The following is a 24,822-nucleotide window of genomic DNA, read 5'->3' on the forward strand; positions in this document are numbered from 1 at the left end:
AGGGGAGTAACCCTACCCCGGGATTTGCCCAAAGTGGCGAGAGGAGGGTTAATATTTGCTTTGTTATTGAGAGAAAAAGAGGCAAATATGCCTTGAGAGAGAGAGAGAGAAAGAGAGAGTTGTTTTGGAGCGGAAAATAAGCAGGGGAGAGGGCTAGGGAGAGGCCGGTGCCCCAGCTCCCCTCGGGGCCTCAGAGAGCGGCACACGCCGTAATTCCCTTTCCAGAGCCTTACAGATTTCCACAAACAATGACATCACTCCGGCACCGCCGACCAGATTACAGCTGGGGGGATTTTCCTGGGAGCAAGGCGGGCCCGGGTGGAGAGATGGAAGAGCTCTCCAGGGTTCTGAAAGGGGCGGGGGCGCGGGCTCGCCGCTCGGCGCCCCCGGTCGGCGGAGGCGGACCGGCCGGGCCGGGGGCGGGCAGAGGCGGGCCCGGGGCGGTCCTGGGCGGGGCCCGACGCATCTCCAGTCCTCATTGGCTGATAGCGGGCACACGTCACCCAGGCTGGTGCTCTCCTCCGGCCCCCGGTGGAATTGGAGCCGAGGAGGAGCTGAAAATGCAGATTTAGCCTCAAGCACAGACATACACTCGCTCTTTCTCTCAGATACACACAGCTCCCCCCCCCCATTCGCACCTCTGCCAGAGAGCCTGATTACACGGCTTCCCCGCCAGACAGATGCTGGAGAAGAGCACACATTGATTTGCTGCTTTCCGAGCCCCTAGTCAGTCTTTTTCCCAACACAAAGATTTTTTTTAAACAAACAAAAAAACTATCTATCTATCTATCTATCTATCTATATATCTTTTTGCACCTTTCCTCCGAGTCCCCCGCTCCACAAGCTTGCGCGCCTCCTAGCACCACTTTTCACTCCCAGAGAAAGATGAAAGGTGGCTGTGTCTCCCAGTGGAAGGCGGCCGCCGGGCTCCTCTTCTGTGTCATGGTTTTTGCATCTGCCAAGAGACCGGTCTTCACGAATCATTTTCTTGTGGAGTTGCATAAAGGAGGAGAGGAAGAAGCTCGCCAAGTTGCAGCAGAACACGGCTTTGGAGTCCGAAAGGTAAGATCTCCCTTGCATTTCGCATGTTGTTTCAAAACGGGGGCAGCTCTGCGCAATCTCATTGCAGATTTGCAAGTTTTCTTTCTCATGCGATGCAGATATTCTGCCATGGGCTCTTTAACACGACATTGCCTCCGGTGATCTTTCACGGGTTATGTAATTAAAATGTCCTTCAAATTGTACTAGTAAGGTCACAAAAATAATTTATTGCTCTTTGACTTGGTGGCGAAAACCAGATAACACGTTTCTAACAATGCCTTGCGCCCGGGCTGCTGTCCGAGGTACCAAGTTCTCAGGGCTGCGTGGGGATGGAGGAATGAAGTGTTGAACATCTGGGCTTGACGTTGGCAGTCTTTGCCAGGGATGTATCCCCTGCCCCCATCTCCTGGAGAAAGAGTAGTTTCCGACCGACAAGACTAAAAGCTTGGACATTGCAATTCACCTCCGTGCTTTTCGGATCCCGCGCTAGGAGGACTTCCCTCCCGGTGACTTGGGCCCCGGCTCTTTTCCAGGAACCACAGCTCCCTGGCTGCAGGAGACTTGGAGACAAGAACTCGGTTTTCTTTCCAAAATCGGGGTGGAACTTCTCGCCCTCGCCCCTGCCCACGAGCGCCCGCCCCCGAAGCGTAGTGTTAGTTAGCTCCCCGATTCTCAACTCACAGCTATAGAAGCTAGAAAGGTAAATTTTGAGAGGAGTTCCCTATGGAGAAATCGGGGCATCTCTCCCGGTGTGTGGGCGGCCAGCTTGGCTTTCCCACGAGAGTACGGGGATCCCCATTCCAAGAAGTTGTCAGAGTTCAACTGTTTGGGCAGCTAGGTAAGGCTCCTAATATAGGATGCCTTGGGACTCCTTTGGCGACTCCAGGGTATCCATCCTGGGAAAGCAGTGGAGAGGAGAGTGCTGGGTGGGGGCTGTGGCTTATCTATTTGTCCTTCTTGCAAACTATCTTGTCAGAAATCGCAAGTGTCCTTAGGGGACCTGGCGAGGCATGGGGTGGAGTGAGAGTGCAAGGAGAAACCGGGCGAGGGGAGCGTGGAGGACATCGGGATGCTATTTGGCAACCAGAGGGCTGGGTGGAGGTCCGTGGGATTCGGGGCTCTCTTTCCTCCCTCCTGATCTTAGGGGAGAGGCTGGAGATGGTCGGCGGGTGCTTTCTTCTGTTGCTTTTGCCTCTCAAGGGCAGCGCGAACTAGGTCTCCTATGGGTCCCCTGTCCCGACTTCCCACGCCTCCCGCCTCCGTCCCAGGCGCGGCTAGGGCTCCCTCACACGCCGCGGGCTATCCCTCCTCCGCAGGGCGTTGGCAGGCACGATTTCGACCTCAGGTAGGTTTCAGAGCGAGTTAAGTCAGAGGTCTGGGAGGAGGCGCCCGCCTGGTCTACCAGTGGCGCGCGGGCGGGTCTTGCAGTAGGGAACTTGTTGCTCCCGGGAAGCGTGGGTGGAGCAGGGTAGAGAAGATGCCAGCTGAGGGAGAAGCCCGTTCTCGCCTGGAGTCTGGGGCTGTTTCAAGAGTGCCACCAACACAATAAACAGGCAGACCCTCCGTCCTTCCCACCCCACCCCACTAACTTGGCAAGACTCAGGACCCAGGAGCCATAAATATAAAAGTGATTGTGATAGTGATTGTTATTACCTGACAGCAATAGGACACCCTTGTGTTCTGCAGTCTTTACATACATTCTTACTTAATATCCTCAACAACTCTGAGGAACCTACTGTTGTTATTAAGTACATAACACTGATACGGAAATGGGTTCAGATCAGGGTCCAAGGTAAAAAAAAATAATAATAAAAAAATAAAGATTTGAATATAAACCCAGATTTTTTAGAGATAAACTCATGTTCTTTACCTCTTGGTATATACCAAAGAGGATAAGTGCTCTGCAGGATGTGCTGGGCTGTGAGGTATGCCGAAAAAGGATGTGGCATCAGACTCTAGTTTTTGAGAGTAAAGGGGTTGCAGTTGGTGAAGAAATCCTGTTTCTCTCTCCCCATGCCATGCACTTTTTCATAGCATAGGCAGACATTGCTATCTTTTTACCTACCATTAGGAAATATGCCTTTTAGAATCTTAGCAACTTAAGCAAATGCGGGAGTAGCTAAGACAGATAATGGTTTAACTTATTAATTCTCCAAGAGGGACATTCTTTTTGTATAGAGGTAAATAGCTTAATGGGGTTTTTGATGGTGAAGTTTGAGAAAGGAGTTATAGAGATAATCTTTTCACAAATGAATCTGGATAATTTTGATATACTTACCATAAAATCTGAGGGAACTCACACTTTGGGGTAAAATCAGATACCTAAGCCTCTCTCATTCCCACTCTTTCTTCAAGAGGAGTCCACTGGTATTGCATCAGCCTCAAATATGCAATTTTTATCTAGGAAAAATGAGCTTTTGCCTTGCCACCACTCCTAACCTCTCTATAACCTCTCAAAAGTAGCATCTCTTATCCAGATGATTTTTGTTCTGATACATATTTAAGTTAAAAAATCAGTCTATGGCAGAATGCGTCTGATGAATCTTTGCATAATGCCACACCTGCATAGAATTAACACTCTTTTACTTCCTTGGATTCATGTTCTACCCATCCTTCAAGCCTGAGCTTGAACCTTTCCTGATGCTATGAACAACAATATGCTTTCCATTCTCCAAATTCCTCTTTGACAAAAAAGCAAAGCCTACACAACATAAGATAGTACATTCCATCATTTGTCTTCTAGTCATTTGATATATGTAAGTAAATATGGGTGTAAGTATCTGTCCACTTGAAAGGTATTAAATATTCAAGGATGATATCTTCTATATTTCTGGTTTCCTCACCAAAGCCGGACTTTTATTGGGTTTGCCACCCTGTAAAGAAATGTCCTTTGTTTTATCTGTTCCTTTAGGTTTGTCCTGTCTTGTTTTCATCATGCTGTACTGTACTTTTGTTACTCTTTTTTTTTTCATTTTAAACACATAATATCTCTTCCTTCCTCTCTCTAATACTCAGTGTATCTTCCAACTCCCTACTGCTCCATCCTTTCCGATGCACAGTGTCAGACACAAAAGATCCTTGATGGTTATTTATTCATCCCAAAGAAGGGTCAGCTAGGCAGACTGGGGGAATCTACTATTTTACTGAATTATCTCATCTAACTTCAGAAAGCTGTGACATAGAAATTGTTGTCATCAGGCCTTATTCTCAGATGAAAAACTTAAAGCACCAAGTAGTTATGTTTATATTTGGAAAGGGAAAAAACTCAAATTTAAAACCAAATAATTTTGTTATTCTACCAAGATGCCTCTGGGAAACCCTTCTCTTACAACCAAGAACTCCACTCTTGGGGCACCATTTTAGAGTTCTGATGGTTTTTTTTTTTTTTTTCCTTTCCTTTCTTCCTTCTTACTTTTTTTCTGCATCCAACACTTATGTGTGCCTAGGTCATTAACTAATGTGTATGAGTATGTACTTCTTCAGATAGATCATAAATCTTCCAAGAGAAGAAGCAATATACCATGTCTTCCTTTAGCCCTATATTTAGCATGGTGGTCTGTATAAGATATAATAAATGAGTATTTGTTGATTATTTTGTCAAACTCTTACAAGGCCATGAACAAACAGTTATATTTCTTCCCTGAAGTGAAGGAAAACTACCTATAACTTTACTGTCAGAAAGGTGTGTTGAGACTAAATTTTCTATTTTATCATGACCTGACCCAAGGACATAAGTTCATCAAAGAAGATATATATGTCCAGGAGAGTGAGTGAGTTTACAATAACATCAGAGGTGTTATTCCAAAGAATGCCTTAAAATTACCAATACATTACTAATTTTAAATCCTTTGTTAAAAAAAAAAAAAGAAAGAAAAGAAAGAAGGAAAAGCACAATTACTTATTAAAATGATGTGTTGAGGGTGCCTGGGTAGCTCAGTAGGTTAAGCCTCTCCCTTCGGCTCAAGTCATGATCTCAGGTTCCTGGGATCCAGCTCCACATCAGGTTCTCTGCTCAGCAGAGAGTCTGCTTCCCCCTCTCTCTCTGCCTACTTGTGATCTCTCTCTCTCTCTCTCTCTCTGCCAAATAAATAAATAAAAAATCTTTAAAAATATAAATAAAAGATAGGTTGAAGGTTGGTCAAAAATCAAGTATGAATTTAGGTAAAAATCCAAACAATTGACAATTAAGTGTTTTTATTTTACTACAATAGATTTTGTTTTTTATCCATGTAGGCCTAAGGCTAGGAAAATCATGTAACTACTCTTATATGTGTGATCATTAATTTTTTTAAATCTAGTATTAATTGTGCTGTTATATAATTAAAGAGTAAATTTCTCTTCATTTTAATTAAATGTCTAATTTTAACTTTAACTGAATTTAATTTTAAAATTAAATTTCTTTTAACTTATTGAAGTATAATTTAGGAAAGAACACAGCTTTATAAACTTTCTCAACCCAGGCACACATGTATATCTAGCATCCAAATCAATAAATAAAATATTATTCACATCCCATAAGTTCCCCCTCTTGCTCATTTGGGTATTTTTTGGTTTTAGGTTATTAAGCACATTGCTTCTTTGGATACTGTAGTGTATGTATTTTGGTGAACACACATATGCCTCCCTGTTGTGAATATCCCTAGGAGTAGAATCATTGAGTTAAAGGGCATACACACATTCAACTTTAGGAGACTGTAATAGTTTTCTATTGCTGTGTAAAAAAATTACCACAGAGTTGGTGTCCTAAAACCACACGAATTCATTATTTCATAGTTTTCATGGGTAAGGAATCTAGCACATTTTAGTTGGATCTGCTGCTCACAGGTTGAAATCAAGATATTGGCCAGCTATGTCCTCATCTAGAGGCACAACAAAGGGGAAATCTACTTACAAGCATAGTCAATATTTTAGAAGAATTCAGCTCCTTGTAGTTGTAGACCTGGGGTCTTCATTTTTTGCTGGCTCCACTCTCAGCTCCCGGAAGCTACCTTCATGATCTAGTGCATGACCCCTCCCATAAACCTCACACTTTCACCCTTCTTTCAGGAAGGACTCAGTCCCTGCTTAGGTTAACCTGATTAAGCCAGGCCCACACAGGATAATTCTTTTGATTAATTCAGATAAGCTGATTTGGGACCACAACTACATTGGATGAATCTCTGCATCTCTGCTATATAATATAATCTATACAATACTGCCTCCACACTCAAGGGAAGGGGATTATACGGGGCATGCACACAAAGCAGCAGATATCTTGGAGACCATCTCAGAATTCTGCCTGCCACACATGACTTGAAAGCATGTGAGGGTTCTGATTGTTCCACATTCTCACCAACATTTGACTTTTTATATCTTTTTCCTTTTAGTTATTTTGGTGGTTATCTAATGGTGATGGTATCTTATTGTGATTTTGGTTTGCATTTCCCTGATGATCAATTGAAGCTGAATACATCTTCATATGCTTTTTGGTGGTTCAGATATCCTTTTTCATTCATTATTTGTTCAGGTCTTTTGCCCTGAAAGGGTGTTTTTTTTTTTTTTCTTTTTTGTTGTTTTTGTTTGTTTGTTTTTGTTTTGCTTTGTTTTTTTGGTTTGTGTGTTCGTTTGTCTGTTTGATTGTCTTAATTTTTGGTTTGTAGGAGCTCTTTGGCTATTACAACAGGAATCTTTTGTCAGATATATTTATTTTGAATATTTATTTTCACCCTTTCAGTGGTGTCTGAATGTCCCAAAAATATTGAATCCAGATTCTATAATTTCACTTTCATTTCATCATGCATCAGTTGTCAGTCCAAAGAAGTAATCCCCTACCCTCTGGCCCATACTTCTCCGATCAAGATTAACATGGTTTAGAGGGGGACAAAAAGTAGAATATAGATTTGATCCTAAGTATTTACAAAAGGATTTCTAGGAAGCCCTTAAGGAATAACTTTGCTGAAACTCCAAGACCTACTACCATTGTAAGCAAAGGCAAATAGTCCAGAACTCTACTCCCCCAACATGAATACTATGAATTCCTTTTAGAACCTAATTTAATGCTGTATGCCTTTTGTCAAGTCCAAACTCTTCCCTCAAGTCTTCTCTGACTGACCTAGACCAGAACATTCTCTCTTTGGGACTTCCTTTGCATTGAATCTATTCCTTTCTCTTGGCACCAGTCACATTTGTCACAGCACTGACTACATCCAGTGTCCTTCTTGTGACTGAAGAAAGCCAGGAACAGCCATATTCAAAAGTAAAAATGTTGGGATTTAGAATTAGACAGTACTGGAAACTTGTCTAGTTTACAAAATCTCTCAGAGAGAGGTTCATGTTTAAAATATAGTGGTTAGGAAAAATAAATAATATAGTGCATGTAAGGTGCTGGACACATTGACAAGTGCATGGAATAAACAACCTATTATTGGTAATAGTAATGATAATAGGGTGATAGCATCGCTATATCTATAGATCTTTCTATCTATATGTATTTTTTTTTGTTAACTCAAGAAGGCAGTTGTAGGTTGTACTTTCTCAGGAGTAACAACTGATTGAAAGAGGAATAAACTCTGTCCAGTGGGAACCCATCCATGAGCTGGCCATGGTCCATAAGAGGGCCTGGCTCAAATAATCCAGTGAATTTAATTCATTATAGACCATGGTGATTATCTCAACCAATCATACTGGGGTTCCTTAGGAAATTTAATTCACTAGTTGCTGTAGAGAGTAGAATGGGTTCTAATGCCCATAAAAGAGCCCATCCAGGCCATGGGAGATGCAGACATTTCTTCCTGAGTGCCTAATAACTTTCCAGGTCCATTTCCTAGCAAAAGACATCTGTGACAGAAGGTAAAAGCTAATCACCAAACTATTTTCCTCTTCTCCATGGGCCGCAGTAAGACCACACTTCCTAGCCTGTCTTGCAGATGAGTATGACCATATGATGATTATACCCAATGTAATGTAAGCCAAAATGAAGTGCACTGCTTCCTTGCTTAATGCATTAAAAACTTCCCATAAGTTGATTCTCTGCCCTCTTTTCTCTTCTGAGGCTTGATGTGATAGAGAACAGTAACTTTGGAAGCTAAATGCCAAAGATGGCAGAGATGGAAGGACCCCAGGTCCCTGATTCTTGACTTAGAAGAATTTTATGAGTGAGAAATTAAACTGCTATTACATTATGGCACTGAGATTTGAGACTTTATCTTTAGAACAACCAGGATTACCCAAACCAATATACTGTCAATAAATATCCCTTTTCTTAAGTTGTTTGATTGACTCTCTAAACCTTACAACCAAACCAAATCAGATCACAAGAACAATAATTTTTTAAAAGACTTATGCAAGCTCCTATATTTTCACTTCATAATGTAAGCCAACTTTTCAGGCCTTTGTGATTTTTCTTCTCCATGAAGATATAAAATCCATTAAAAACTTTTGTCCCACTGGCAACCGATTTGCCCTACTCATAATAGGGGCTCATTATGTGCTTCTTGAATGATAAATAAACTTGAATCACAAAGTGACTGGTCATTAATTCAGAGAAAAGGCATTTGAAGAACTAGTTTTCAAATAATTACCCCTGTAGCATCCATTTGTTTATAGGCTGCAATTTAGCTAGGAAGAAGAAGTAGGTAACAAGCAGCAAGTCAACGCCTGGGAGACTCTTGTGTTTCCCTAAAATTCCCAATTTAGAAATTATCAGTAATAGAATGGATTAGCTCTTTGAGCAGGAAGAAAAAAAAAAAGCCTACAGTTAAAACTTGATCAAAATACAAAAGAAGGAAAAAAATTATACCTCTTTTTCTCAAATGAATGAATATCTAAAATACAATGTTTCTTTCAAAAGATCTTATTAGCTGTAGATCATAATGTTATAGCACATCAGGGAGTAATGCTATAGTTAAGTTTGCAATAATTATAGATTTGGCTGTAACTGCTCAAAGAAATCAGGTTTTAAAAATAAAACATGAGGGCCCCTGGGTGGCTCAGTGGGGTAAGCCTCTGCCTTCAGCTCATGTCATAATCTCAGGGTCCTGGGATCGAGCCTACCCACACTGAACCCCACATTGGGGTCTCTGCTTGACAGGGAGCCTGCTTCCCCCTCCTGCTCTCCCTGCCTCTCTGCCTTACTTGTGATCTCTCTCTCTCTCTCTCTGTGTCAAATAAATAAATAAATAAAATCTTAAAAAAAAAAAAAAAACATGAAACCTGAAGTTCACATTTCTTCCACCCATTAGAGTAGGGGCTTCATTCTACATTTGAGCTCAGATCCATCATTTCAAAAAGAAACCCTGAATCGAATTTTTGCATTGTTATTTGAGATTCAAATAATCATAGGACACTTCAAAAGCAGGAATTTTAGTTTCACCTTCCTTATATAAATATAGATTTTTAATATATGTAATATATACTATTTTATAAAGTTTAATTTATTATATTAATTTATAATAATACATAAAATGTATCTATGTATAACATATTATATATAGCTCAAGTCCATTAACTGACTAAATTCCACTAATGGTTGGGAATCAAGAAATTATATTTGAATTAACACTTCCACCTTAAATGTCATAATTCCATGTTAGTGAACAGCTTCTATATGAGATTTATATAAAAAGCAGTAAACTCTCTTGATAAATTGTTTTTGTGCCTAAAATAAATTGACCATGACTTTTTGGAGAGGGTTGTGATGTGCTGGGCTCCTGTGGTAAGATTAATTGGACATAACAAACTCTTAGATTGAAAGTTAAACATGGACACAAACTTGATTTTTCTGACACAAATGAAATAGACTCAAGAATGTTACAGGATGTTGATAGTTTCTCAATTAGAAAGTTGACAAGAACATGAAAACTATAGGATTCTAAGGTTGTTTTTTATTTATAACTTTAAATTTGACACTGACTCATGAACATCTTATTCTCCTAGATTTTCCTAAATAGATTCACTTAATGGCCACTCTGTATTGAAGTAGAAAGAGTTCAAAGAGAGATGAGAGATATATAGAACTATTTATTTGGAGACTTCAAGAACAGGAATAGAACAATTTAGATTTAATACATGTGCCACGTGTAGTAATGGCATTAGAAAAAAAATTATTTTGACCTGGGGTACTTGGATTTCACTGTTCCAGTGTTTTAATAGAAGCTGAGGGTAATGACATCAGCAGTCTTGCTTTCTGTGTAAACATAGTGGGATAAAATGCGATAAACTAAGCCTGCAATGAGTAGTTGTTGAATGAATGATCTAATTTATGTTGGTATCAGATTTCTTAGACAATTCAGCATCTTCCCTCTTGAGATTTAAACAAACAAGCAAATAAAATATGTGAATACTTTGACTGGGATGATGGCTCATCTCTCCGTGAAAGCCACAGTGTTTTTTACACATTACAGCCTTTGTAAATGCCATGAGTGGAAATCATCAAGTTAATACCTTGACATAAGACTCTTAAGCATATGAAAAATATAATAGCTTAATTATTTTTGTCAAAATTACCCATCCTCTTTATTTTTTAATATCAAGTAGTAGTACAAAAAAAAAGCACTGGAAGAAAGGTTTTTGTTTTTGTTTTTGTTTTATTACCTTAAATCTCATTACTCAGAAAAAACCATTACCAGCATTAGGTAAATTTTATTGCAGCTATTTCTGTAAGAATACATATAGAGAAAAGAAAGGTCACTAGAGGGGCACCTGGGTGGCTCAGTGCGTTAAGCCTCTGCCTTGAACTCAGGTTCCTGGGATTGAGCCCCTCATTGGGCTCTCTGCTCAGCAGGGATCCTACTTCCCCCTCTCTCTCTGCCTGCCTCTCTGCCTACTTGTGATCTCTTTCTGTCAAATAAACAAATAAAATCTTTTTTTAAAAAAGAAGAAAGGTCATTAGATAAATAGTTTTGCAAAACTGGGATTACATTGTACACACTATTTTAAATTTTAAAATATCAATTTAATTATTACAGAATTTAACAGAAAGGAAGGAAACTGAAAAAAATTGATTACATTGTTACACTTCAGACAAATTAGTCACACAGACATATTGTTTCATAATATTAAAAAAAATGTGATGATATTGAGTGAGGAGTTTGTGATTATTTTACATATAAATAATAGATAATATTTAATGACATTTAGATAGATAATATTTAGATAATATAGATAACATATAAATAATATAATGTCTATAATATAGATAGATAATATTTAATGACATATTTATTAACATGTTTGATTATTTTATTACATATTTCAACTTAAGTGAATGTAGTGGAGTCCATGCTTAGCAAAGTGGGGACATTAACCTCCTAATACTTCCTATGGCCTCCTCTATTCCCACATTGCAATGTTCATAGGTGCATCATTATTTTTACATTAAGTTATAAAAAATATTAACCTTCTGCATTTAACCATGATTTATAATGTTGCCTGTATTTGTTCTACAATGAAATTGTTTATTTCATCACAAGTTCTTTCACCAGAATTTCTGCCATCATCAAAATCTTCATTTTCATTCATCTCTTGGTTAGCTAGGTTTAATGAAAAGCCAAAGGATTAGCATGAGCAGGAAAAGGGAAATCTCCTCTCTCTGAGCTAAAGGAGAGGAATGGGCTGATGAAGTTCAGTGCGAAGGTCTCAGAGGAGTATATGGGGAGGATACCCACTGAGGAGTCACAATTATTTCAAAGGTGAAGAAGACAAGGTCAACACTTCCAGTGAAGGAAGGGGTGATGGGATGGGGGTTTCAAAAGATATAACATTTTGCACATTGCTAATGGGAAGAGAGGACTTGATGAAAGGACAAATGATGATTTCTGGAAGTACCAAGAGGACAAGTGGAAGAGAATGGATCTGTGGTAGCACCAACTGAGTCATTTTCTTGAACAGCACTCAAGTGGGGGTAGTGGAAGTTGGGGGAGAGAGAAATCGAGTTTTCAAAAAATGGAATATCAGTAAACTAGAAGAGAAGGTAAATGGGGATTAATAGTGAAATAACTGAAAGAGAAAGCTATGGTTAGTGACTGAATGGGATGTTCAAACTCAAGTCTCCAAGTCCTATGCACCTCCAGATGATGATAACACCCATGGAAGATAGTTACCAAAGTCAAAAAGAGGTGAAGGTGGCCAAGGAACTGAAAGTCAAATGTACAAGCACCCATCCACATACACCTCAGTCGTGCCACAGCAGTAGACAGCATTGCCAAGGAAGAGTGTTAAGAGAAAAATGAGAGAAGAGGTCATAGGACAAAATCCTAGAGAACTTTGGACATAAAGGAGAAAAGAAGACCAGGGAGAGGAAACAGAGCCTGGACTGTTAGAGATATGGAAGGAGAATCCAGAGCTGAGAAAGGAAAGGAGATGAGGGTTAAGAAAGAAAGAACAGGGCAAGCAAGGCCCTGTTCATCTAGAGATGAAATCCTTGTTAAAATTGGAGAAGTCACCTTAGCACTGTGGAATAGGCCACATATGTCATTTTGGGTCCCCAAGAGTAGCCTGTGGGACAAGAGTTTAAATGCAAATTGTTCGTTTAAGGAATGCGTCTCGAAAATACTGGTAGGGGAGTGGGAGAATTGAAATGGGGAAGGGAAAGAAAGAATGAAATGTGCATTATAGAACAAGTTGTCACTGTGGATAACGGGTACTCAGTTCTATTGGGAATCTCTGAGAACTGGTGTCAAACACAGGCCCCAGAGTTGTCCTGCCTGAGGAGTGAGGATGCTAGGGTATTTATATACCAATTACAATCAGACATTGATTCATGATTGATATTTTGTCCTGGATGGCATTATGTTTCCCAGCACTTTGACCTGGCACATGTTCAACATGCAGAATTTGGCCAACCAGAGCAAACTCAGATGAAAAGATGCAGAGGCTGGCATACACTAAATACTAAGGCCCAAAGGGATCTGAGTGGGGAAAGTGATCTTGTCTTTTACAAGAAGGACACCAAATTGTGAAGGGTAGCAGTAAATATGATGAAGGGGAGGTATCTAGACAATTCCTTCAAGAAGTGTAGTCGTGGGGGGGTGGGGCGCCTGGGTGGCTCAGTGGGTTAAGCCTCTGCCTTCGGCTCAGGTCATGATCCCAGGGTCCTGGGATCAAGCCCCACATCGGGCTCTCTACTCAGCAGGGAGCCTCCTTCCCTCTCTCTCTCTCTGCCCACCTCTCTGCCTACTTGTGATCTCTGTGAAATAAATAAATAAAATCTTGAAAAAAAAAAAAAAGAAGAAGTGTAGTGGGTAAGGGAAGGGAAAGAGGAAAAGTATTGTGGTGATTTAAATTTATGTCATTTTAATGCTGTTTATAGATAACAGTTTCTAAATGCTAGATGGACCACTGGGAAATTGCCACCCCGCCAAAAAATTGTGATATGCCTGCCTGATTATTCTAAATGGTTTATCTAGAGTCTTAGACAGTTTAACCTATCATTTTATACATTAGAAAAAGAATATTAAACCTGATGTTTACGTTCTTAACTACTGGCAATGAGTGTTGGAACCTTGTTGCTTATTGGCTGAGGTTCAGAGACTGGAACCATTCCATCTGCCTTTCACATTGGATGAGATGGACAACCTGACTGTGTGAGTGATTCTTATGAGTGATTAACCACATGTACCAACTTGGTCTGACACCAGTTCATTGCAGGTCCTCCTGGCCTGCTTTTCACCCTTTAACCTATAAATGTTTTGTGAATTCCAGTTTTCCAAACAAAGCTGCTCATAGATTCAGGGACTGATTCTACACCAATAACAACCTATTTAATTTATACTTGGTGAAATACAGAATAGGAATTGTGTTTCTTTGACAGTCTGCCCTCTTCGTGACTAATGCAGCACTGTACATTTAGTAAGCACTCAATAAATATAAAAATAAATGATGAGGAAAAAAACTAAAAGCTTCAATTATCATCAGATGCTCGCTAAATGACAGGCTGATGTGTTACGTAATGCTGCAATCAGGAAGACCAAGCACTTTAAGAAAGGTTACATGAATATCCTAATTTGTTCTTGTGTTAAATGGCTTCAATTAATTAATTACCATTAATAGACTAAAATTTTGTGACTTGATGGGGAATTAAAGAAACCAGTGACAGAGAAAAAGGTGATACACAAATTCTCTCCTTCCTTGCCCTTAGCTTGTTCTCTACTTTTGTGAGGGGAGAAAAATCAATTTTATCAGGAGGCTCTCAGTTCTCTTCAAAGGTGATGGAAGTTCGAATACAAGGCAGTTGGCATCCAAGTGCCAATTCTAGTCAGTTCCTGATGACTATATCTCTAGGGGTTGTCAGACCAAGAGAGACCTTGCAGAGCCTAAGATGTGGAGAGAGGGGTAGGAAACAAGCCATTATTGATGTCTTGATGTCCAGAAGTGCACCATTTTGTGGGTTGAGGGAGGGCAGAATCAGTGCCAAAGGGAATCTGCAGAGTTGTGTCTTCAGTGTGGCCTGGCATAAACCTAAATTTGGACCCAACAGCTGAAGTCAAAACCAACCATTCTGTCCATAAACTGGAAAGGAAGAAGAGACCAAGGAAAACTTGGGAGTTTGAAAACAATGGACAAAGAAAGTAATAGCCACAGTCATACAGAAAAAAGTATATATGTTTATAAAAAATAAAAAATTTAAAAAAAGTATAGAAGCAGAAGAATAATCAGTTCATTCAAAAAACATCTACTTAGTACATTGAATAACCAAGTAAGATCTCAGACACTGAGACATGGATTTGGGAACAAATAGGCAACTGGGATTCAATCCCATTGGTCTAAGAAAGGTTGCAAGATATAGAGGAGAAATCAAGCCCCAGTGTACTCTTTTAAAGTCTTTTTTTGTGTCACATTTACTAAGTCTCATTGGCCAAAGCAAGTGCACATAGCCAAGATCAGATTCAGCATGGGAGGGAACTACCCAACATTCTGTTACTGGACCTTCTATGAGTGATGACATCTCTGAGTTATCCCATCAAAGAGTAAGGAAATTGGGAAATTTTACCACCAATTCCTATACTTTCTTGGTTGAGGGTTGCACCTGAGGGGTATCAAATTCCCAGAAATTCTGCCTTCCCTAGGTGGACCAAACATGCTTCCAGAAGTAGAGATGCATGGAGAATCTGGAAAATATAGGTACTGTCTGCAGGTGGTATCCAGGGTAGAACATAAGAATGAAGGTGAGGCATTAACATCGTCTGCCACACAGAGGGCATCAGTCAGATAGAACATAGGTTCTGACTTCAAGAAGTCAGAGGAATAGAGTACTCTTTGTAAACAAATGACAATATGTTTAGTAATAGTTTTATGATAACATACCCATGAGGCAATGACTTCCAACAGAAGGGAAGTCTTCCTGGGTCATGCAATGTCAAGTTGAGGTGAATTTGCATTGAGACTCATGATTTCAACAGAGCAAAGGGAAAGAGGGTTTATAGAGGATGCCATAACATATGCAACACACTATAACAGGACGGTGGAAGGATTGCAAGTAGTTTTGTCTGGCTAGATGCTGAAAGAGACTGAGAAATGAGCTAAAGAAGTGGACTGGGGTCAGTTTATGAGGGGTCACCAGCACCATACAGGGGAGCTTGGATTTTGTTGATAGGTGGAAGCGGGTGTTGAAGGATTCTTGGAGGGTATAACAGAATGGCCATATACAGGAAAGCCTAGGATGACAAGTTGAGCTAACAGTGAGTCAGAGGAGCCCAGATTTCCAGGTTCTTCTGTCTTATGGAATCATTCACGTCCTGGAAGCAGGTAGTACCAACCCTTTCAACAGATGATGCTGCTAGGGAGTTAGGTTACATGTCTTGGATTCCATTGTCACTGGCTGACGACATCAAGGATACTAAAGGCTTTATTGTCTTTGAAGCCACAATATATGGCTGATAGAAGCAACCAGTTCTATCCATGAAATGTATTCCAGTTAAGAACAAAATGATTAAATATGTCCTACTTTTTCCCTTGACATATAAATACGTGAATCTAAAGCAGACCTTCTGACTGGGGAGCTAAAAAGAAAAGCCAGGACAGTAGTGTATCACTGACATCCCTGTAGATCTGACAGGCAGTTTATTCTCTGATATGCCAAAGGAATAATGTATGTTCTTATATTTTCATTTCTGAAATGGAAATTTTGCCTGAGGCTAGAAAGAAACTCTGGGTGAGGCTGAGAATCCTGTACCCTCTACCTGTCTCACTACCTGATTGTCATTTTTAACTTGATATAAATTAGGTGTTTAGTTCTTGGGAGGAAATCACAGTTTGAATCCCACTGTGGACTATTTGCTCAATACAGCAAACAACCATGCAAGCTGTTGAACTGCTGCACTCCTGGTGGTAGGAAAGAGTGCCTTCAAGAATTACAGAAGGGTTGAGTATTGTCCATGGAGACAAATGCTCAGGAGTGGCTTAGGAATGTACATGGTGTCCTGAGTGCTAAGCCTTGAGGTCAAGGTCTCCATTCTCCCTTCCAGCCTCCCCTCAAATAGCTAATTCCTCCCTTGGAAACAGTTAATTCTAAAGGAACATCCATCCGTGCATTCATATTTTAATAGTGGGTTTTTATTGAGTCCTACAGGGATAAGCCCATTGGAAGGGATGGGTTCTACAGACAGAAAGGTGGCATATTTAGATTTATGTGCAAATGAAAGCATGTTATAAGTTCCCCAGGCCAGTTTATTAGACATCCCCTGATCTGATGACTCCATCCAGCTTTAATAAATACCTATTTTATAAGTTGGGATGTGGAAACCTCTGGTTCTATACACAAAGGACCTTCTCAGCCAAGGCTAACCTTATAACATGCCCTGATAAGCTGAGGCTGAATGATATTCATGGTCACATCTGGTTATGCAAAGAAATGACATCCTCACTCCACAGGCCTCTTCCCATTGGCAGAGGAGCTAAAGGCACATATAAACAATTAGGCTTCTCTGCTGCATGAGTGGCAGCTGTTCAAAGGAGCTGTCAAGACTTCTACTCTTCTAATGAAATCATATTTACTTTATTCATCTAAATAATGTGGCTTGTTTGCCTTCTGTATGAAATCGTCTTGCATTGTTTCTCATTGATTGACTTTTATGAGATAGCGTATCACTTTCTGGGCCTCCATATGCCTTTCTGTTAAGAATGGAATAGCTTCTTACTGAATACTTTCAATTATTATATTCTTTTATAGTTTTGGAGTCATCATGTTTATTCAAAATGTCCAACTCCATATCCCTATTTTCTTCACTGCCCATCCATGCTTTCCAAGATTTAAAGAAAAAGGATGAAAATAAAAGTAATAATAAAAATTAAAAATAAACATACTTTATACTCCATTCCCAACATGTTGCTCCCTGGTTGAGTAATTATAGCATCAGAATCCACTGAAATAGGCTTTATATATATTTTTAAGACTATATTTTTTGAAGAAATTTTAAGTTTAGAACAAAATTAAGAGGTACAAAGATTTCTTATATCCCGCTGACCCCCCACCCCTAGCACCACTACATGCATATCCTCCTCTATTATCAACATCAATCACCAGAATGGTGATTTTTTTTTTTTTAACCAAGGATGAACCTACACTGACATATTGTAATCACCAAAAGTTTGGGTAGGGTTCACTCTTTTTGTTAAAAATTCTATGGATTTGGAAAAAAATATATAATGACATATATTATAGTATATCTTTATACTAACATACAGACTATTTTGACTGCCCCTCAAGTCATCTGTTCTCTACTACTCATATCTCCCTTCCTCTACCCTTGGAAAACTCTGATCTTTTTATTGTCTGCACAACTTTGCTTTTTTTAAGAATATTGGAGAATTGGAATCAGACGAGATTGGGCGCATTCAGGGTGGCATGGCCATAGACAAGGAGAATTGGAATCATACAGTATGTAGCATTTTCAGATCAATTTCTTTCACTAATAATATGCATTTAAGTTTCCTCCATGCCTTCTTATGGCTTGATAACTCTTTTTTTTTTTTTTTTTTTTTTTTTTAGTACTGGATAATATTTCGTTATCTGTATGTACCACAGCTCATCCATTCACCTACTGAAGGACATCTTGGTTGCTTCAAGTAGTAGCAATTATGAATAAAGCTTCTATAAACACCCATGTGCAGATTTTGTGGAGTTTTCAAACTCCTTTGGGTGAATACCAAAGAGTACCATTACTCAAATGTATGGTAAGCATATGTTTAGTTTTGTAGGAAACTGCCAAATTGCCTTCCAAAGCAGCTGTACAATTTTTGATTCCCACCAGCAGTGCAAGAAAGAGTTCCTGTTGCTCCATCATCTCGCCAGTATGTGGTGGTATCAGTGTTCCAGATGTCAGCCATTCTAATAAATACGTAGTGATATCTCTTATATGATGTGGACTTTCTCTTCATATGCTTATTTCCCACATGTATGTCTTCATTGGTGAGGTGTCTGTTAAGATCTTTGGCCAATTTTTTAACTGGGTTGTTTATATTCTGAAATGTTCAGTTTTAAGAGTTCTTTGTTTATTTTGCATAATGGTCCTTTCTGTGTCTTTTGCAAATATTTTCTCCTAGTCTGTGGCTTGTCTTCTAATTCTCTCAATATTATATTTCATAGGGCAGAAGGTTTTAATTTTAATAAAGTCCAGCTTACCATTTCTTTCATAAGTTGTGTTTTTGGTGTGGTATCTAAAAAGGCCTCATATACCCACGGTCATCTAGATTTTCTACTATCTTATTTTCTAAGAGTTTTATAATTTTATGTTTTACATTCAGGTATATAATCCATTTTGAGTTAATTTTTGTGAAGGATATAAGGTCTGTACTAAGATTTTTTTTGCAAGTGAATGTCCAGTCATTCTAACATCAGTTGTTAAAGAAACTATCTTTATTCCATTGTATTACTTTGGCTCTTCTGTCAAAAATCAGTTGACTATACCTATGCAGGCCTATTTCTGGACTCCTAGTTATTTATCAGTTAATCTGCTGATCAGTTAATCTGTTCTTTAATATTCTTTCACAATTTGTGAAAGATCACTTAATCTATTGATCAGATAATCTGTTCTTTCACAAATTCCATACTGCCTCAATTAATGCAGCTTTATAGTAAATCTTGAAATCAGGTAGAGTTAGTCTTCCAGCTTGATTCTTCTCATTCAATATTGGGTTGTCAATTTAGGTCTCTTGCCTCTACTTATAACCTTTGGAATCCATTTATCAATATCCACAAAACAACTTGCTAGGATTTCAATTGGGATTGAACTGAATCTATAGATCAAGTCGGGAAGAACTTACATCTTAAAAATATTAAGTCTTGGCACCTGGGTGGCTCAGTTGTTACGTGTTTGCCCTTGGCCCATGTCGTGATCCCAGGATCCTGGGATTGAGCCCCACAGTAGGCTCTCAGATCAGCAGGAAGCTTGCTTCTCCCTCTCCCACTCCCCCTGCTTGTCTCTCTGTCAAATAAATAAATAAAATCTTAAAAAAAAAAAATCAAGTCCATCCATGAACATGGAATATTTCTCCATTTACTTACTTCTTTGATGTCACTGATCAGAGTTTTATAATTTTCCTCAAACATATCCTGCACATGTTTTGTTAGATTTATATCTAAGTACTTCATTTTGTGGGGTGTTAATGTAAATGGTATTGCTTTATTTCAAAGTTTACTTTCTCATTCGTAGAGTAGGTTTATTTTTAACTTATTCAGTCCCCTCACATTTGGATGTTCAGAAATATGTGAGGAAGTAGCACTGAATGTGCCCACAAATATGTCTTGGGCTTAGTCTGTAAATTCACTGTTAGGTGGATGAGATCAGAATAGTTAATCTGAACTTAAGGTAGTTGCATTTAAAAGACAGTACACTGCAACAGGACCATATACCATGATGTGTGTGATATCCCTGCCAAAACACATAATTTCAATCTAATGATAAGAAAACATTAGGGACACCTGGGTGGCTCAGTGGGTTAAGCCTCTGGCTTCAACTCAGGTCATAGTCTCTGGGTCCTGGGATCGAGCCCCTCATCAGGCTCTCTGCTCAGCAGGGAGCCTGCTTCCCTCCCTCTCTCTTTCTGCCACTCTGCCTACTTGTGATCTCTCTCTGTGTCAAATAAATAAATGAAAATTAAAAAAAAAAAAAAAGAAAGAAAACATGAGACAAGCGAGCCTGGTTGGCTCAGTCAGTTAAGCCTTTGACTTTTGCTCAGGTCACAGGGTCCTTCATGGCTCACTTTGAGCTCTGTGCTCTGCAGAGAGTCTGGTTTTCCCTCTCTCTCTTCTCCTCTCCAACTCATGCTTTCTCTCTCTCTCTCTCAAATAAATAAGTAAAATCCTAAAAAAAAAAAAAAATTGGACAACTCCCAACTGATTGGCATTCTACAAAATAATTATCCTGTACTCTTCAAAAGTATTAAGGTCATGAAAGACAAAGACAGACAAACTAAGAAACACTTCCAGATTAAAAAATAATAATAAAAAAACACTTCCAATAAGTGATCCTGGATTGAACCTTAGGTCAGATTTTTCTCAACCACAAATATTGTTAAGACAATTGACAATAAATGATGTCTGCAAATTAGAAAATATAATGATACCTGCACTGCCTTGTTGTTAGGAAACAAATACTATCTACAAATTACACTCAGAAAATTCAACAAAATTAATATGTACATATAGAAAAATGAAAAAGAAAACACAATAAATGTTAATGACTCTGGGTAAAGTTCTATGAACATTATTTACCCTATTCCTGAATTTTTTTTTTTAATTTTTAATTTTTTATAAATATATAATATATTTTAACCCCCGGGGTACAGGTATGTGAATCACCAGGTTCACACACTTCACAGCTCTCACCATAGCACATACCCTCCCCAATGTCCATAATCACACCCCCTTCTCCTAACCCCGCTCCCCCCAGCAACCCTCAGTTTGTTTTGTGAGATTAAGAGTCACTTATGGTTTGCCTCCCTCCCAATCCCATCTTGTTTTATTCTTCTCCTACCCCCTTAACCCCCCATGTTGCATCTCTACTTCCTCATATCAGGGAGATCATATGATAGTTGTATTTTTCTGCTTGACTTATTTCACTAAGCATGATACCCTCTAGTTCCATCCACGTCATCACAAATGGCAAGATTTCATTTCTTTTGATGGCTGCATAGTATTCCATTGTGTATATATACCACATCTTCTTTATCCATTCATCTGTTGATGGACATCTAGGTTCTTTCCATAGTTTGGCTATTGCGGACATTGCTGCTATAAACATTCGGGTGCACGTGCCCCTTCGGATCACTACGTTTGTATCTTTAGGGTAAATACCCAGTAGTGCAATTGCTGGGTCATAGGGTAGTTCTATTTTCAACATTTTGAGGAACCTCCATACTGTTTTCCAGAGTGGTTGCACCAGCTTACATTCCCACCAACAGTGTAGGAGGGTTCCCCTTTCTCTGCATCCTCGCCAGCATCTGTCATTTCCTGACTTGTTAATTTTAGCCATTCTGACTGATGTGAGCTGGTATCTCATTGTGGTTTTGATTTGTATTTCCCTGTTGCCGAATGATATGGAGCACTTTTTCATGTGTCTGTTGGCCATATGGATGTCTTCTTTGCAGAAATGTCTGTTCATGTCCTCTGCGCATTTCTTGATTGAATTATTTGTTCTTTGGGTGTTGAGTTTGCTAACTTCTTTATAGATTTTGGACACTAGCCCTTTATCTGATATGTCGTTTGCAAATATCTACTCCCATTCTGTCAGTTATCTTTTGGTTTTGTTAACTGTTTCCTTTGCTGTGCAAAAGCTTTTGGTCTTGATAAAATCCCAATAGTTCATTTTTGCCCTTGCTTCCCTTGCCTTTGGCGATGTTCCTAGGAAGATGTTGCTGCGGCTGAGGGCGAAGAGGTTGCTGCCTGTGTTCACCTCAAGGATTTTGATGGATTCCTTTCTCACATTGAGGTCCTTTATCCATTTTGAGTCTATTTTCGTTTATGATGTAAGGAAATGGTCCAATTTCATTTTTCTGCATGTGGCTGTCCAATTTTCCCAACACCATTTATTGAAGAGGCTGTCTTTTTTCCATTGGACATTCTTTCCTGCTTTGTCGAAAATTAGTTGACCATAGAGTTGAGGGTCTATTTCTGGGCTCTTTATTCTGTTCCATTGATCTATGTGTCTGTTTTTGTGCCAGTACCATGCTGTCTTGATGATGACAGCTTTGTAATAGAGCTTGAAGTCCAGAATTGTGATGCCACCAACTTTGGCTTTCCTTTTCAATATTCCTTTGGCTATTCGAGGTCTTTTCTGGTTCCATATAAATTTTAGGATTATTTGTTCCATTTCTTTGAAAAAGATGGATGGTACTTTGATAGGAATTGCATTAAATGTGTAGATTGCTTTAGGTAGCATAGAGATTTTCACAATATTTATTCTTCCAATCCAAGAGCATGGAATATTTTTCCATTTCTTTGTGTCTTCCTCAATTTCTTTCATGAGTACTTTATAGTTTTCTGAGTATAGATTCTTTGCCTCTTTGGTTAGGTTTATTCCTAGGTATCTTATGGTTTGGGGTGAAATTGTAAATGGGATTGACTCCTTAATTTCTCTTTCTTCTGTCTTGTTGGTGTAGAGAAATGCAACTGATTTCTGTGCATTGATTTTATATCCTGACACTTTACTGAATTCCTGTACAAGTTCTAGCAGTTTTGGAGTGGAGCCCTTTGGGTTTTCCATATATAGTATCATATTATCTGCGAAGAGTGGTAGTTTGACTTCTTCCTTGCTGATTTGATGCCTTTAATTTCCTTTTGTTGTCTGATTGCTGAGGCTAGGACTTCTAGTACTATGTTGAATTGCAGTGGTGATAATGAACATCCCTGCCGTGTTCCTGACCTTAGCGGAAAAGCTTTCAGGTTTTCTCCATTGAGAATGATATTTGCAGTGGGTTTTTCATAGATGGCTTTGAGAATATTGAGGTATGTGCTCTCTATACCTACACTTTGAAGAGTTTTGATCAGGAAGGGATGCTGTACTTTGTCAAATGCTTTTTCAGCATCTATTGAGAGTATCATATGGTTCTTGTTCTTTCTTTTATTGGTTGTATCACATTAATTGATTTGCGGATGTTGAACCAACCTTGCAGCTCTAAAATAAATCCACCTTGGTCATGGTGAATAATCCTTTTAATGTACTGTTGAATCCTATTGGCTATTTTGGTGAGAATTTTCGCATCTGTGTTCATTAAGGATATTGGTCTGTAGTTCTCTTTTTTGATGGAATCCTTGTCTGGTTTTGGGATCAAGGTGATGCTGGCCTCATAAAATGAGTTTGGAAGTTTTCCTTCCATTTCCTTCCATTTTTTGGAACAGTTTCAGGAGAATAGGAATTAGTTCTTCTTTAAATGTTTGGTAGAATTCCCCCAGGAAGCCGTCTGGCCCTGGGCTTTTGTTTATTTGGAGATTTTTGATGACTGTTTCAATCTCCTTACTGGTTATGGGCCTGTTCAGGCTTTCTATTTCTTCCTGGTTCAGTTGTGGTAGTTTATATGTCTCTAGGAATGCATCCATTTCTTCCAGATTGTCAAATTTGTTGGCGTAAAGTTGCTCATAGTATGTTCTTATAATAGTTTGTATTTCTTTGGTGTTAGTTGTGATCTCTCCTCTTTCATTCATGATTTTATTTATTTGGGTCCTTTCTCTTTTCTTTTTGATAAATCTGGCCAGGGGTTAATCAATCTTATTAATTCTTTCAAAGAACCAACTCCTAGTTTCATTGATTTGTTCTATTGTTTTTTTGGTTTCTATTTCATTGATTTCTGCTCTGATCTTTATGATTTTTTTTCTCCTGCTGGGTTTAGGGTTTCTTTCTTGTTCTTTCTCCAGATCCTTTAAGTGTAGGGTTAGGTTGTGTACCTGAGACCTTTCTTGTTTCTTGAGAAAGGCTTGTACTGCTATATATTTTCCTCTCAGGACTGCCTTTGTTGTGTCCCACAGATTTTGAACTGTTGTGTTTTCATTATCATTTGTTTCCATGAATTTTTTCAATTCTTCTTTAATTTTCTGGTTGACTCATTCATTCTTTAGAAGGATGCTGTTTAGTCTCCATGTATTTGGGTTCTTTCCAAATTTCCTCTTGTGATTGAGTTCTAGCTTCAGAGCATTGTGGTCTGAAAATATGCAGGGAATGATCCCAATCTTTTGATACCAGTTGAGACCTGATTTCGGACCGAGGATGTGATCTATTCTGGAGAATATTCCATGTGCACTAGAGAAGAATGTGTATTCTGTTGCTTTGGGATGAAATGTTCTGAATATATCTGTGATGTCCATCTGGTCCAGTCTGTCATTTAAGGCCTTTATTTCCTTGTTTATCTTTTGCTTGGATGATCTGTCCATTTCAGTGAAGGGAGTGTTAAAGTCCCCTCCTATTATTGTATTATTGTTGATGTGTTTCTTTGGTTTTGTTATTAATTGGTTTATATAGTTGGCTGCTCCCACATTGGGGGCATAGGTATTTAAAATTGTTAGATCTTCTTGTTGGACAGATCCTTTGAGTATGATATAGTGTCCTTCCTCATCTCTTATTATAGTCTTTGGCTTAAAATCTAATTGATCTGATATAAGGATTGCCACTCCTGCTTTCTTCTGATGTCCATTAGCATGGTAAATTCTTTTCCACCCCCTCACTTTAAATCTGGAGGTGTCTTCGGGTTTAAAATGAATTTCTTGTAGGCAACATATAGATGGGTTTTTTTTTTTAATTTATTCTGATACCCTGTGTCTTTTGATTGGGGCATTTAGCCCATTAACATTCAGTGTAACTATTGAGAGATATGAAT

At 38.9% G+C, this 24,822-nt stretch overlaps 1 protein-coding gene across 1 annotated transcript in view; it reads left to right on the forward strand.

The window, feature by feature from the left end:
- The first annotated feature begins 507 nt into the window (after positions 1 to 507).
- PCSK2 (proprotein convertase subtilisin/kexin type 2) overlaps positions 508 to 24,822 on the forward strand; it is a 272,552-nt gene continuing 248,237 nt past the window's right edge. Inside the window, 1 exon segment of the mRNA NM_001386192.1 lies at positions 508 to 1,062. Within this exon segment, the coding sequence (NP_001373121.1) occupies positions 886 to 1,062 (177 nt within the window). The 5' untranslated portion in view covers positions 508 to 885.

This window comes from Mustela putorius, unplaced genomic scaffold, assembly GCF_011764305.1.
Source record: "Mustela putorius furo isolate JIRA1106 unplaced genomic scaffold, ASM1176430v1.1 tig00000253_pilon_pilon_pilon, whole genome shotgun sequence".
Classification (NCBI taxonomy): domain Eukaryota; kingdom Metazoa; phylum Chordata; class Mammalia; order Carnivora; family Mustelidae; genus Mustela; species Mustela putorius.